The 12,547-nt window shown below is 47.6% G+C and overlaps 1 protein-coding gene across 3 annotated transcripts in view; it reads left to right on the forward strand.

The window, feature by feature from the left end:
• MYOM3 (myomesin 3) overlaps positions 1-3,382 on the forward strand; it is a 47,140-nt gene extending 43,758 nt beyond the window's left edge. For 2 of the 3 annotated variants that reach the window (XM_059061993.2, XM_067014819.1), the window contains exons 36-37: positions 859-914; positions 1,938-3,382. In XM_059061993.2, coding sequence (XP_058917976.1) covers positions 859-914; positions 1,938-2,198 — 317 coding nt within the window. In that variant the 3' untranslated portion in view covers positions 2,199-3,382. The remainder of the gene's footprint in view (positions 1-858; positions 915-1,937) is intronic. The other variant, XR_010836786.1, reaches the window with a different exon arrangement.
• The last annotated feature ends 9,165 nt before the right edge of the window (positions 3,383-12,547 follow it).

A 12,547-nucleotide genomic window follows, 5' to 3' on the forward strand; every position in this document is an offset into this window, starting at 1 on the left:
AGCAGGCGGCCACCTTGGTGGGCGGAGCGCAGCCTGCAGACCCGACTCAGCCGGTCCTGCCCCCTAATCACCTGCCCCCCCCATCCTGGAATGCCGAGTGTCTGCACAGGACACCCCCTCCAGGACCCTAACAGAGGGTCCTGAACTCACCACCTGTGGTTGCTAGGGCTGGCCAAGTTGAGCGTCAAGGGAAGCAGATTGTTGCGCCCGCCATGATGGGCCTGGTGAACGTTCCTCCCACAGCAGTGGCCATCTCTGGGGCCATCCTTCCCCTCCCCCTTCAACCCTGATTCAGGCTCCTTCTCCCCGACATCCGTTGCACAGACACCAGCCACTTTAGGCTCTTTGCGCATCCCTGATCGTGGTCTAGGGTCCGTTCCCACATCCTCGATTGCGACATATTGGCTTTTTCTGCTTAGCGGTTTACAATCGCAGTCTCCTCCTGCCCAGCCGCCGTGGCCACCAGGACCCCTCCCTTGACCAGCGTCAGTGTCCCAAAAGCTCCCTTCCTGTTCACTCCCTGAGCTGGTCCGTCACACCTGTTGTGTGCATTTTGCCAGTGTAAGGCTCAGAGCAATCTTATCACCTTCTCTCCCAGTCCTCAGGGGAGGGGCACCTCACTGTCACCGCCAGGTACCACCAGCCATGATAGTAACCTCAAGGCAATGACAGAAACACATGACGTCCCCTCTCTTCTGTTTATAAAGGCAAGGAAATAACATAATACAGGTTTAAGGATGTCCACCCAAAATGATGCAAATAAGAAAAAGAAGATACTTAAAAATAAACCTCAACTTCGTGGAACCTGCTGCTGGGAGGAAAACATTCATCACTGGAGGTCTCGTTTTTCCCTTCCAGATCGTGCCAAAGTGGTGAGGGGCCTGCCGGACGTGGCCACGATCATGGAAGATAAGGTACTGACTGTTCCCCAGCCCACAGCCAGCAGTCCCACCCTGGGGTCCCTCCTGTGTCCATCAAAGAGCACGAAGCAACGAAGCACCGCGGATTCCAGAGCCGAAGGGGCTGGATGCACCCAGAGTCTGGCCGAGTGACCACACCTCAGTGGTCACATGTAGTATAAAGGAAAGACAGCGAGCCTGGTGTCAGGCCCTTGGGGGGCGGGAGTGACAGGCCTGTGCTCACCCCAGTTCTACCCCATCTCTCCAGGCGGCCCTGGGTGTCATGGACTTCTCCGTGTGAACTTCAGCTTCCACAGGAGTTTGACTAGATGATACCTAAAAAGCCCTTTCAGGACTGAAGTTTTTCAAGTCTAATTTCTAGACAATGATAGCTAACGTTTTCATGTTGTTTACTTCGTGCCAGGCACTATTCCATTATTTCACCATCAAGGCAACCACATGAAATAGTGTGTTATTACTAGTCATACTTTATAGCTGAGGAAACTGAGGCCCAAAAAGGTTAAGGGACTTACCTAAGGTCATACAGCTTAAAGGAGCCGAGCTGAGATTCACAGCCTGGCAGCCCAGCTCCAGACTCTGAGTGTTTGGCCATTGCACTAGAGTGCCGCCTCTGTGGTGAGAATTGCTCTGTTGAGAATTTTCAAACTCAATTCTTAAATCTTTATGTTAAAGCAATCTAGCCTTATTTGCATGGTAAAATCATAATGAAATATACAATAAAAAGCAATAAAGCAAAGTCCGGGTCATTCTGGGGCAGGTAATTGCTAAAGTAATAACGGCCTGACAGTCTAATTATTAGTTTAAGTGTTCCTGTAGAAACGTTGAGAATGGAGGATGTGGGGTTAGAGTAAAACATCTCCCTTTACTGTTATTACTTTATGGGTCACAATAAAACACACATAATGAACTTCCCACAAGGAGCAGCTTGTACCAGGAGCTCCCTGGGAGTGTGAAGGTGATACCAAGGGTTATTGCAAGCGGGTGGACTGAGCGTTCCCTTCCTGTCCTTTCAAACAGACCTTGTGCCTGACCTGCGTCATCTCAGGAGATCCGATCCCTGAAATCTCTTGGCTGAAGAACGACCAGCCCGTCACCTTCCTTGACCGCTACCACATGGAGGTGAAGGGGTTGGAGGTCACCATCACCATCGAGAGGGTCAACAGCGAGGACAGCGGGCGCTACGGTGTCTTCGTCAAGAACAAGTATGGCTCCGAGACGGGCCAGGTCACCATCAGCGTGTTCAAGCACGGGGAGGAGGACAAGGTGCTGAAGATGTGACGGTCGGATTCAGGCACAGCCCGAGGTCTCGTCTGCATGGACTAGGCGGGTCAACCAGTGGCTTACAGCCTGGCGCAAGCCACGGAGGCGGGGCAGGGGGCATTGGACATTGTGGAACCCGGGACATGGGAGGGGAGTAGCTACACCAAAGTGGAGAAGCATAGACCTTGCTGGGGTCCAGGGAGGCCTCCAGGACAGGGGGATCAGCACTGGACTTGGAATGGGAGACCTACGTGCAAAACTTTCAACTCTCAACTCTCCATGAGCTTTGCCTTTCTCATCTATCAGATGGGAATTCCCACTCCTAGGGATTGTTTATGAAAACCCTTGAAGCCCAAATTTGGGGTTGTCACAACTGGGGATGTCCACTGGCATCTCGTAGGTGGCAGCCAGGGATTCTGCTAAACACCACAGCTCCTCACCACATAGACTGCAACCCTAAATGACAATAGTGCTGAGGTTGGTGTACCCCCCGCCCATAAACGGATTTATCACAATACCCCCTTTTGGATACTGCATTTTCAATTCACTTAAGTTCAACCAACATTCATTTGAAGTCTAGCGTGTGCCAGGCTGCAGACGGCATATTGGGAGCACAGAGATACATAATATGCAGGCCCCGCCCTCAGGGACACCTCAGCCCGGGAGGAGAGTCAGATCTGGGTGCAAATGACTCCAGGACAAGTCAGATGATCAGGATGATAAAACAGGTCCACATGAAGGTCCACTGGTGGTCAGAGGAGGGAGATGGGTGTTCATCCCAACTAGGGAAGGTGAGCTTTAAAACACCTTCATGGAACTAGCGGAATTAGTTGTTGGACCCTGAAAAACAAGCTGGATTTGGTGATCATGGGAAGGGATTTCAGGTGCAGGGAATGGCGAGAGCAAAGGTGAGGCGTGGGGGTGATGCTGCCTGGGTGGCCTTGGACGCCAGGCTGGAGAGTTGGATGACCTTCAGGACTCCCAGCTCAGGGCCTCTGCCTGGCAGGACAGATGCTGGTTGGCCTTGCTTGCTGGACCTCAGTACGGAGCTGGGCATCTCACCACCCTCCAGTTTCCTTCTTTTTTAAAATCAGATTGGGAGGGGTGGGGTTTATAAAGTTAGAGATGGTGGTTGTACAATTTTGGAAAACCTTGAAAATGTTGAAGGAGAAAATAAAACTCCTCTGTACTCCCAACACCAACACGTAACACCCACCTCTGATTTCTGAAATTAAAGGTAGAATGAATCACTCCTACATTTGCCACCTACACGCGCATCAAGGCATGATGGGTAACTTATACCCCCAGCAGCTACAGGTGCAGTCAGTCCAGGTGTTCGGTGAGGGGGGCGAGGGGGCCAGGTGTCCTGCCGTGCCCCGGCTGGGAAGGAGTATGGAGGATTATGCAGGTCTTAGAAGCAAACACACCCACAGGCTTGAAGCAAAGCACTCACTGTGTGATCTTGGGCATTTTTTTTTTCCTTTGTCTGGGCCTCAATTTCCCATCTATAAAGCAAGAAATCTGAAAGGTCTTTTTTTTTTTTTTTTTTTTTTTTTTTTGCGGTACGCGGGCCTCTCACTGTCACGGCCTCTCCCGTTGCGGAGCACAGGCTCCGGACGCGCAGGCTCAGCGACCATGACTCACGGGCCCAGCTGCTCCGCGGCACGTGGGATCTTCCTGGACCGGGGCACAAACCCGTGTCCCCTGCATCGGCAGGCGGATTCTCAACCACTGCGCCACCAGGGAAGCCCTGAAAGGTCATTTTTGAGGGTCCTTTCAGCTGACACGACCTCCTACCTAGGAAGAATGTGGACAGGGCAGGTCAAGGGTGGGGCAGTGGGGATGGAAGTCCCTGAGACCTTTGGCTGTTCTCTGTCTTAGCTCCTCCCACTTAATCCCAAATAAACCCCAAGTGCCACTCAGGTGGGAGAAAGGACCTTGCTAAAGGATATTGTGATAAAATTAAAAAATTTTATATCTGGTCTTTGTTCTTGGTTTAGGACACACAGCTCCTAAAACCCTTCGGATCTCCAGGGTGAAAAGAGCGTCTCTTGTATACTAATAAGATGGCTGGTGACTGGGGGCCCTTAGATAGCTTCAGGATGGGAGCTGGTCACCAGAAAGACCAAGGCAGGGCTAGAGGGTTAGAACTTTCTGCCCCCAGCCACCTCCACTTCCCTCTGGAGAGGGGAGAGAGAGTAGAGATTGAGTTAATCACCAATGGCCAATGATTTAATGAATCATGCCTAAGTACTGAATGCTCCGTTAAAAATTGCTAAGCGACAGGATTCCGAGGGCTTCTGGGTTTGTGGACACATCCAGGTGCTGGGAGCCTGGTGCGCTTAGAGAGGGCATGGGAGCTCCCTCCACACTCCCGACTCCTTGCCCTGTGGACCTCTTCATCTGATTGGCCATCCGTATCCTTCATAATAAACCAGAAACTGTAAGTAAAATGTTTCCTTGAGTTTTGTGAGCCATTCCAGCAAATTATCGACTGAGGGGGGAGTCATGGGAACCCTCAGCTTATTGCCAGTTGGTCAGGAGTACAGGGGACGACCTTGTGGCCTCTGACTCTACCTCTGGGTGGTTAGTGTCAAAACTGAATTGAGGGGCTTCCCTGGTGGCGCAGTGGTTGAGAGTCCGCCTGCCGATGCAGGGGACACAGGTGCGTGCCCCGGTCTGGGAGGATCCCACATGCAGCAGAGCCCCGTGAGCCACGGCCGCTGAGCCTGTGCGTCCGGAGCCTGTGCTCTGCAACGGTAGAGGCCGCAGCAGTGAGAGGCCCGCGTACCAGAAAAAAAAAAAAAAAAAAAAAACTGAATTGAATTGTAGGGCACCCAGTTGGTGTCTGGATATTTGGAGAATTGGTTGTTGGTGTTCAAATAACCCATGCATTTGGTGTCCGAAGTGTTGTGAGCCAAACCAGCTCAGAGTTATGCATCAACCACCTCCCCAGGGGTCTTTCCCATCTTCATCTATTCTATATTTCCTGGGCCCAGGGTAGATAGCGGTGGTACACCATCATCCAACAAAGCCAGACTCCGCAGCTTCACGTCTTTCACACTCTGCAGCCTGAACCACTGGCCTTGACTTTATTCTCCTCTCCTTAGCCTGTTCCCAATGGCCTCCACTCCTGCCCCAGGCCTGGGCCACTTCCAGCATCCCAATTTCGGAACCCCTCTGATTCTTCCGTATTTACAATTCCCAGTTGCTCTTTGTGTTATTCTTTTTTTTTTTTTTTTTTTTTTGCGGTATGCGGGCCTCTCACTGTTGTGGCCTCTCCCGTTGCGGAGCACAGGCTCCGGACACGCAGGCCCAGCGGCCATGGCTCACGGGCTTAGTTGCTCCGCGGCATGTGGGATCTTCCCGGACCAGGGGACGAACCCGTGTCTCCTGCATCGGCAGGCGGATTCTCAACCACTGCGCCACCAGGGAAGCCCTGTGTTATTCTTTACTGGCTCATCCTGGGAAGCATCTCAGTTGGTCCGGCCCGATCCCTGGTACCCTGCATGGGACTCAGAAAGTCAGAAACGTGGTCCCTTGTCTGGTGAAACCCATCAGTGAACCCACGGTCCTGGCATCCTCCAGGAGCCCTCCACGGATCTCCTGGCACGCTGGACTTCCAGGGAGCCAGGAAGGGGGTGCAGGCTGAAGGAAGGCCAGCCAGCCAGTGTGTTCCCCCTTTAGCATACCAGCGGCCCCTCCCCACACCCGTCTGCCACCTTTCACATACCAACCCCAGTGCCATCCTTGGCCTAAAGAATTGAGAGCCGTAAACAGGAAGAGCATGAGGGATAAAAACCCTGATGGGAAATGCCTGGCCTGTGTAATAATTAACCTCTACCCACTTGGCCTCCGCCACCGCTCATCAGATGCTTTCAATACCTCAAAACTTCCAAATCACTTCCAGCAGCTTGGGGTGACATTTTCATGCCAAAAATAGTTTCAGAAGCATCACTTCCCAGATGTCTCTAGCTAGAGGAAGCCAGATAGTTTATTTTCAGCATTTGAGAAAAGTTTCAACTCTGAGGCGGGGAGGCGTTTCAGCCAGGAAGTGCCCTGGGTTGAGAGCAAAACAAATTGCACAGCCTGTGAGGAATGTGCCCCTCCTCTCCTGGGCCTCCCAGAAACCCCTGTGCCCCTGGGCTGACTTTTATATCACCGCTTCCTGTGCTATAGCAGATCTAAAGAAAGAGAAACACGGGGCCACACAAAAGCCTTTTCATTCCAATTATAGAAATGTTCATGGCGAAGTGAGACTTTGGGTTTGCTTGAAAATACTCCAGTTTAAAAAAAGAAAAAAAAGAAAAAAGCAAGAGGAAGAGAAATAAATGAAATAAAGAGAAATAAATGAAAAAGTTAGCAAAACATTGATGATTCTTGAAGCTGGTGATGGGTATATGGGTACCATGCTCTCTACTTTCGTATATGTTTGGAATTTTTTCATAATAAAAATATTCAAAGACTCCACGGGAGACAAGCCCTTGGCAGTCTTTTCGTTTGGAGTCATATGAGTTACTTACCCAGCAATTAGTCAAGGACATTAGTTACAGGCGAGTGGCACAGGGTTCCTCTCTGGCAGGCAATGTATACAGCCTGCTATTTTTCAATCACACTAATTAAAATTAATGGTAACAGAGATGTTCTACAAGAAATAATTATCAAGTCATGGCTGTAGTTTTAAAAAAACATTATACATCCAATTGATTCGTTGACTCTGCATTCATTCAGCACAAGTTTCCTCAGCTTACTATGTGGTAGGAATAAACGGATTTAAAGCTTGGTGCTATAATCTAGATGAGATCCAGCTTTGCTTTACTTGATGTGTGTGCCTTAATTAAGTAATTTAAAGTTTCTGTGTCTCATCTGTAAAAGAGGGCTGCTGTGAGAATTAAATGAGGGGATGCTTGCCGAGTAACTAGCGTGGTGCCTGAGAGGATCGAAATAAATGACAGATTTCCCCACCCACCCATTCCCTGGAGTCTCAGTTGCTGGGGAAGATAGACGGGCTAATCCAGCTCCCACAGAATTCAACAGTTCCTTCTGCACTTCTTCGACTGATGACAGTACAGACACTTCCAGAGACAGGAGTACACAACCTCACAAGAGATTTTTAAAGTAGCATCTGTTGTATTCTTCCAATGATAGAAATGATAAATGGCTGCTGTAGAAAAATTGGACGAGACAGAAAAGAACCAAGAAGAAAAGTAAAAATATCCATAAGCTGAACAGACTTGTGGTTGCCAGGGAGGGGAGGGAAGGATTGGGAGTCTGGAATTATCAGACATAAACTATTATATATAGGATGGACGAACAACAAGGTCCTGCTGTAGAGCACAGGGAACTATATTCAATATCCTGTGATAAACCATAATGGAAAAGAATGTGAAAAATGATACATACATGTATAACTGAATCACTTTGCTGTACAGCAGAAATTAACACAACATTGTAAGTCAACTATACTTCAATAAAATTTTTAAAAAATGTATCCATAAGCCCTCCAACCAGAAATAAATACAATGGAAGACACTGTTTATTAACTAGCCTAACAGATATTCCCACCCCTTCCCCATTGCCACCTCCGCTCTCAAGACTGGAAAGCAAAATATTCACTTTCCCAGGCTCCCTTGTAGCTGGGGGCAGCCACAGGACACAGCTCTGGTCAAAGAGACATAAACAGAAATCTGCTGGGGCTCTTTGTTAGACTCATGTTCTCAATAGAAGGGACAGACACTGCAGGCACCAGACTACCCCCTTCCTCCTTCCTGCCTCAAATGTGGACAGGGTGCTTGGAGCTGGGCAGCTATCTTGTGACCATAAAAAGCAGATTGCAGAGATGCCAGCCCAACATCACCATGCTGCTGATGCCAGGCCTTCAGATCGCCAGACAACTTATGAGAGAAAAATAAATCCCTCTATGCTTAAGGCACCATAAGTCAGGTTTTCCGATCCTTTGAGCTAAAAGCATTCCCAAGTCACACACCACTTGTTAACATTCTTTTTTTTTTTGCGGTACACGGGCCTCTCACTGTTGTGGCCTCCCCCGTTGCGGAGCACAGGCTCCGGATGCGCAGGCTCAGCGGCCACGGCTCGCGGGCCCAGCCACTCCGCGGCACGTGGGATCTTCCCGGACCGGGGCACGAACCCACGTCCCCTGCATCGGCAGGCGGACTCTCAACCACTGCGCCACCAGGGAAGCACTACATTCTTTTTTGATGTATTTCCTACCAGTCTTATCAGAATTGAGAAGTCTTACATATAATTTCACATTCTGAGTTTTTTTCCTATGATATGACATCATAAAAATTTTCTCACATCACCAACAAGCATTCCAAAACCCTATGTTAGTGTTTATCTATCATGTAACTTATATCATTTCCATGTTCCCAGAAATAGTTTCTAATTTTTCACTAGTAAATGAGACTGTGATGAACATCCTCATATATAAATCTTTGCTTGCATCTCTGAAAAATTCTCTCGTATAGATTCTAGAAGAGGAATTACTGAGTCAAAGGACATGAATTACTAGGTCAGAAGCAGACTAGCTACATGGAAGGAGTGGAAGGAAACTAACTGATAGTACCCTGGCCTTCCCCTCAGGGACACAAATCAGAAGTTAGTCAATCATCCAACACATATTTATTTATTTATTTATTTATTTTTGTGATACGCGGGCCTCTCACCATTGTGGCCTCTCCCGTTGCGGGGCACAGGCTCCGGACGCACAGGCCCAGTGGCCATGGCTCACGGGCTTATCCGCTCCGCGGCACGTGGGATCCTCCCAGACCGGGGCTCGAACCCACGTCCCCTGCATCGGCAGGCAGACTCACAACCAGTGAGCCACCAGGGAAGCCCCCAACACATATTTATTGAGTAGCTATTTCACTCCAGGCACTATGCTAGATGCTGGTGATACAATGATGACTGAAACAGACATGGCCCCTGCCCACATGGGAAATACCATTTCTCAGATGGCCACCCAGAAAGATGGTGACTGGTTTTTATTGAACCATGGCCAACTGATGAAAGGAGAAGCTCACCATAAAGCTAAAAAGCAAAAACCAAATGAGAAAAATATTTGTGATCTCTATGGAAAATATAAGGCTAATATGCTTAATATACAATTATGATCCAATCATATCATGACTGGTATGCTATCATCAAAAATGATGCAAAAAAAAAAATTTAGAGGCATGGAAAGATGTTCAGGATAGGTTTAAAAATCAAAAGGCAGGGCTTCCCTGGTGGCGCAGTAGTTAAGAATCCGCCTGCAAATGCAGGGGACGTGGGTTCGAGCCGTGGTCTGGGAAGATCCCACATGCCGCAGAGCAACGAAGCCTGTGCGCCACAACTACTGAGCCTGCACTCTAGAGCCCACGAGCCACAACTACTGAAGCCCATGTGTCACAACTACTGAAGCCCACGTGCCTAGAGCCTGTGCTCTACAACAAGAGAAGCCACCGCAATGAGAAGCCCAAGAACCGCAACAAAGAGAGCCCCTGCTCGCCTCAACTAGAGAAAGCCTGTGGGCAGCAATGAAGACTCAAACAGCCAAAAATAAATAAATTAAATTAAATTAATTTTTTAAAAAATCAAAAGGCAGATTTCAAACAGTATATAAAGTGTAAGCTTATTTAATGAAAATTAAAATTGTATATATTTTAGAAGACTAGAAGGTAAACATCAAAATATTGACAGTGACTTCTCTAGTGGTGGGATTATAATTGATGTTTATTTTCTCATCCGCATTTTCAAAATCTCTATAAACTTGCATTATATTTTAAACAGAAGAGAGAAAAAAAATTTTTTGAATGTTTTAAAATCTACCACAGATATGGACCCTGTCTCTTCCGAACTAGCCTCTCCTTATTCTGTTTTCCTGCTTCCAAGATCCTGTTTATTTTGCTTTTGTAATTCACTCATCAATGTTACCTAACACCCTCACTTTATGATCCTTTGAGACTTAAGCCTACCCAATGCCTTTTTAAATTTCAGATACTGAATTTTACAGTTTTGGAATTTCCATTTGGTTCTTTTTTTTATAGTTTCTATCTCTCTATCAAGCTTTTCCTATTTTTTCCTTCATTATGAGCATACTTTCCTTTACAGCAAAAAGCACAGCTATAATAGCTACTTTAGAATCATTAACCAGTCACCTCAGGGTCAGTCTCTTTTGACTATCTTTTCTCTTGAAAAAGGATCACATCTTCCTTTTCTTTGTATGTCAAATAACTTTGGATTTCATTTTGAATATTATGTTATGAAGACCCTGGATTACATTATATTTCCACTACAGAGTGTTGATTTTTGTGTTCATTTTGTTAGGTAATTTACTTGGTTGGACTAAATATACAAACACAGTCTTTCGGCAAGCTGCTCAAATGTCAGTTCACTTCTTTTATCCTTAGCTGATCTGCTTGTAGTCTGTCCTATGTATGTGTAACTTAGAGGTTGGCCAGAGATCTGTACAGAGTTTATAAAGAAGTCTTCCCTCTGACTCTCACCTTTCCAGGATTTCCACCTCACTTTCCAGTGGCTATGATTGCCCTCAACTCTGTCCTCTGAGTTTTCAGGCCAGAAATACTGCAGGTGTTCTGCTGAACACCTCAAATGGTGCTGACTGCAGTATACTGAAAGGCATTTAAAAACTGAGAAACTCATCCTGTGCCATTCCTTTCCTCCAGCTGTTGACGCCTCTCTGGAATCTGTCTGCCTTTGTTTATTCTCCAGTGCTTCAGGTAAGATTTTTAGTTTATATTTTATTTAAAAAAATTTTTTTAAATATTTTGTCCAGAGGTTAATAGCTGCAGTCTGCAGGAGGATCAGTCTAGTTGGAGCTTACTTGGGCACACTGTAAGTGGAACTCATTGTGACTTACTCTCCTGGCTTCACTACTCCGTAGCCCCTTCTAGGTGAGGAGTCCCCATGGTCAAGAGGATGTGCTGCTCAGAGCATCCCTTCCTCCTGGGAAATGCCTCAGCGATTTCTGGCATCTGCCTCTGATCAGATTTTGGATAGGGCTGGGCACCCTTTGCCTTGGCACTCCAGAGACTGTCCGGCAGGTTTGACCCTTAAGTGGTCGCCCGTAACCGGACAGTCAGAACTCAAGTTACATTTTTTTGAATCATCTCAGTGGTAGCAAATCACTGAGCTCTGAGGATGAGTTTACTTTCAAAAGCTGTTAAAAGCCACTTGGAGGGACTTCCCTAGTGGCGCAGTGGTTAAGAATCCGCCTGCCAATGCAGGGGAATGGGTTCAATCACTGGCCCAGGAAGATCCCACGTGCTATGGAGCAACTAAGCCCGTGTGCCACAACAAGAGAAGCCACTGCGATGAGAAGCCCAAGCACCGCAATGAAGAGTAGCCGCCAATCACCACAACTAAGGAAAGCCCGAGCGCAGCAACAAAGACCCAACACAGCCAAAAATAAAAATAAATAAATAGGGCTGCTTCCCTGGTGGCGCAGTGGTTGAGAGTCTGCCTGCCGATGCAGGGGACACGGGTTCGTGCCCCGGTCGGGGAGTATCCCACATGCCTCCGAGCGGCTGGGCCCGTGAGCCATGGCCGCTGAGCCTGCGCGTCCAGAGCCTGTGCTTCGCAACGGGAGAGGCCACAACAGTGAGAGGCCCGCGTACCGCAAAAATTAATTAATTAATTAATTAAATTTAATAAAACAAAAACCACTTGGAGAAAACAGTATTGGCCTTAGACCCAGGCCAGAGGGTCTTCTTCTCTGGCCCCCATGCTTTAGTGGGCACTGTGACCCTCTGTTGGCTGCAGCCCTCTCCATGGGCCAAGGAGTCTTTGGAACCAAGGGGACATGGTAACACAGTCTGTGACATCTCCCCTTTCCAAACTATGCATGCAATACCCAACACCCAGAACTCTCTGGCCAAATGGTCCCAACTCACTTCCAGGACCTGCATGGACCTCTTCCACAGATGTGGAAGGCAAAATAGTGGCCCTTCAAACATGCCCACTTAAAATGAATTTTAATAGTTGGACAAGAAAGATGTGGTCAAAATGTAAAGAAACAGATCTAAGTTAGAATAGGGGAGCAATACACAGAGTGATTAGGGAGCTAGAATGGATTAGGAATGTGGCGAAGATGACTCATGTCCCTTTTGAGAAGAGTATAGTAGTTAAGCTTGTGGACATGGGCACCAGGCAGAGTCTGCATTAAACCCCAGCTCCACCACCTAACCTCTCTGTGATTCAATTTCCTCATCCATAAAATGGGGATACTCTTGTACTTTCCTCTTTGGGTAGCTGTAAGGATTAAATTAATTATTAAGTGTAAAGCACTCTGTAATGTGCCCAGCATGTGGCAGTTGCTCAAAAAAGATTAGCAATTTTTATTAGCT

The sequence above is a fragment of the Kogia breviceps genome, chromosome 1 (assembly GCF_026419965.1).
Source record: "Kogia breviceps isolate mKogBre1 chromosome 1, mKogBre1 haplotype 1, whole genome shotgun sequence".
NCBI classification, from domain to species: domain Eukaryota; kingdom Metazoa; phylum Chordata; class Mammalia; order Artiodactyla; family Physeteridae; genus Kogia; species Kogia breviceps.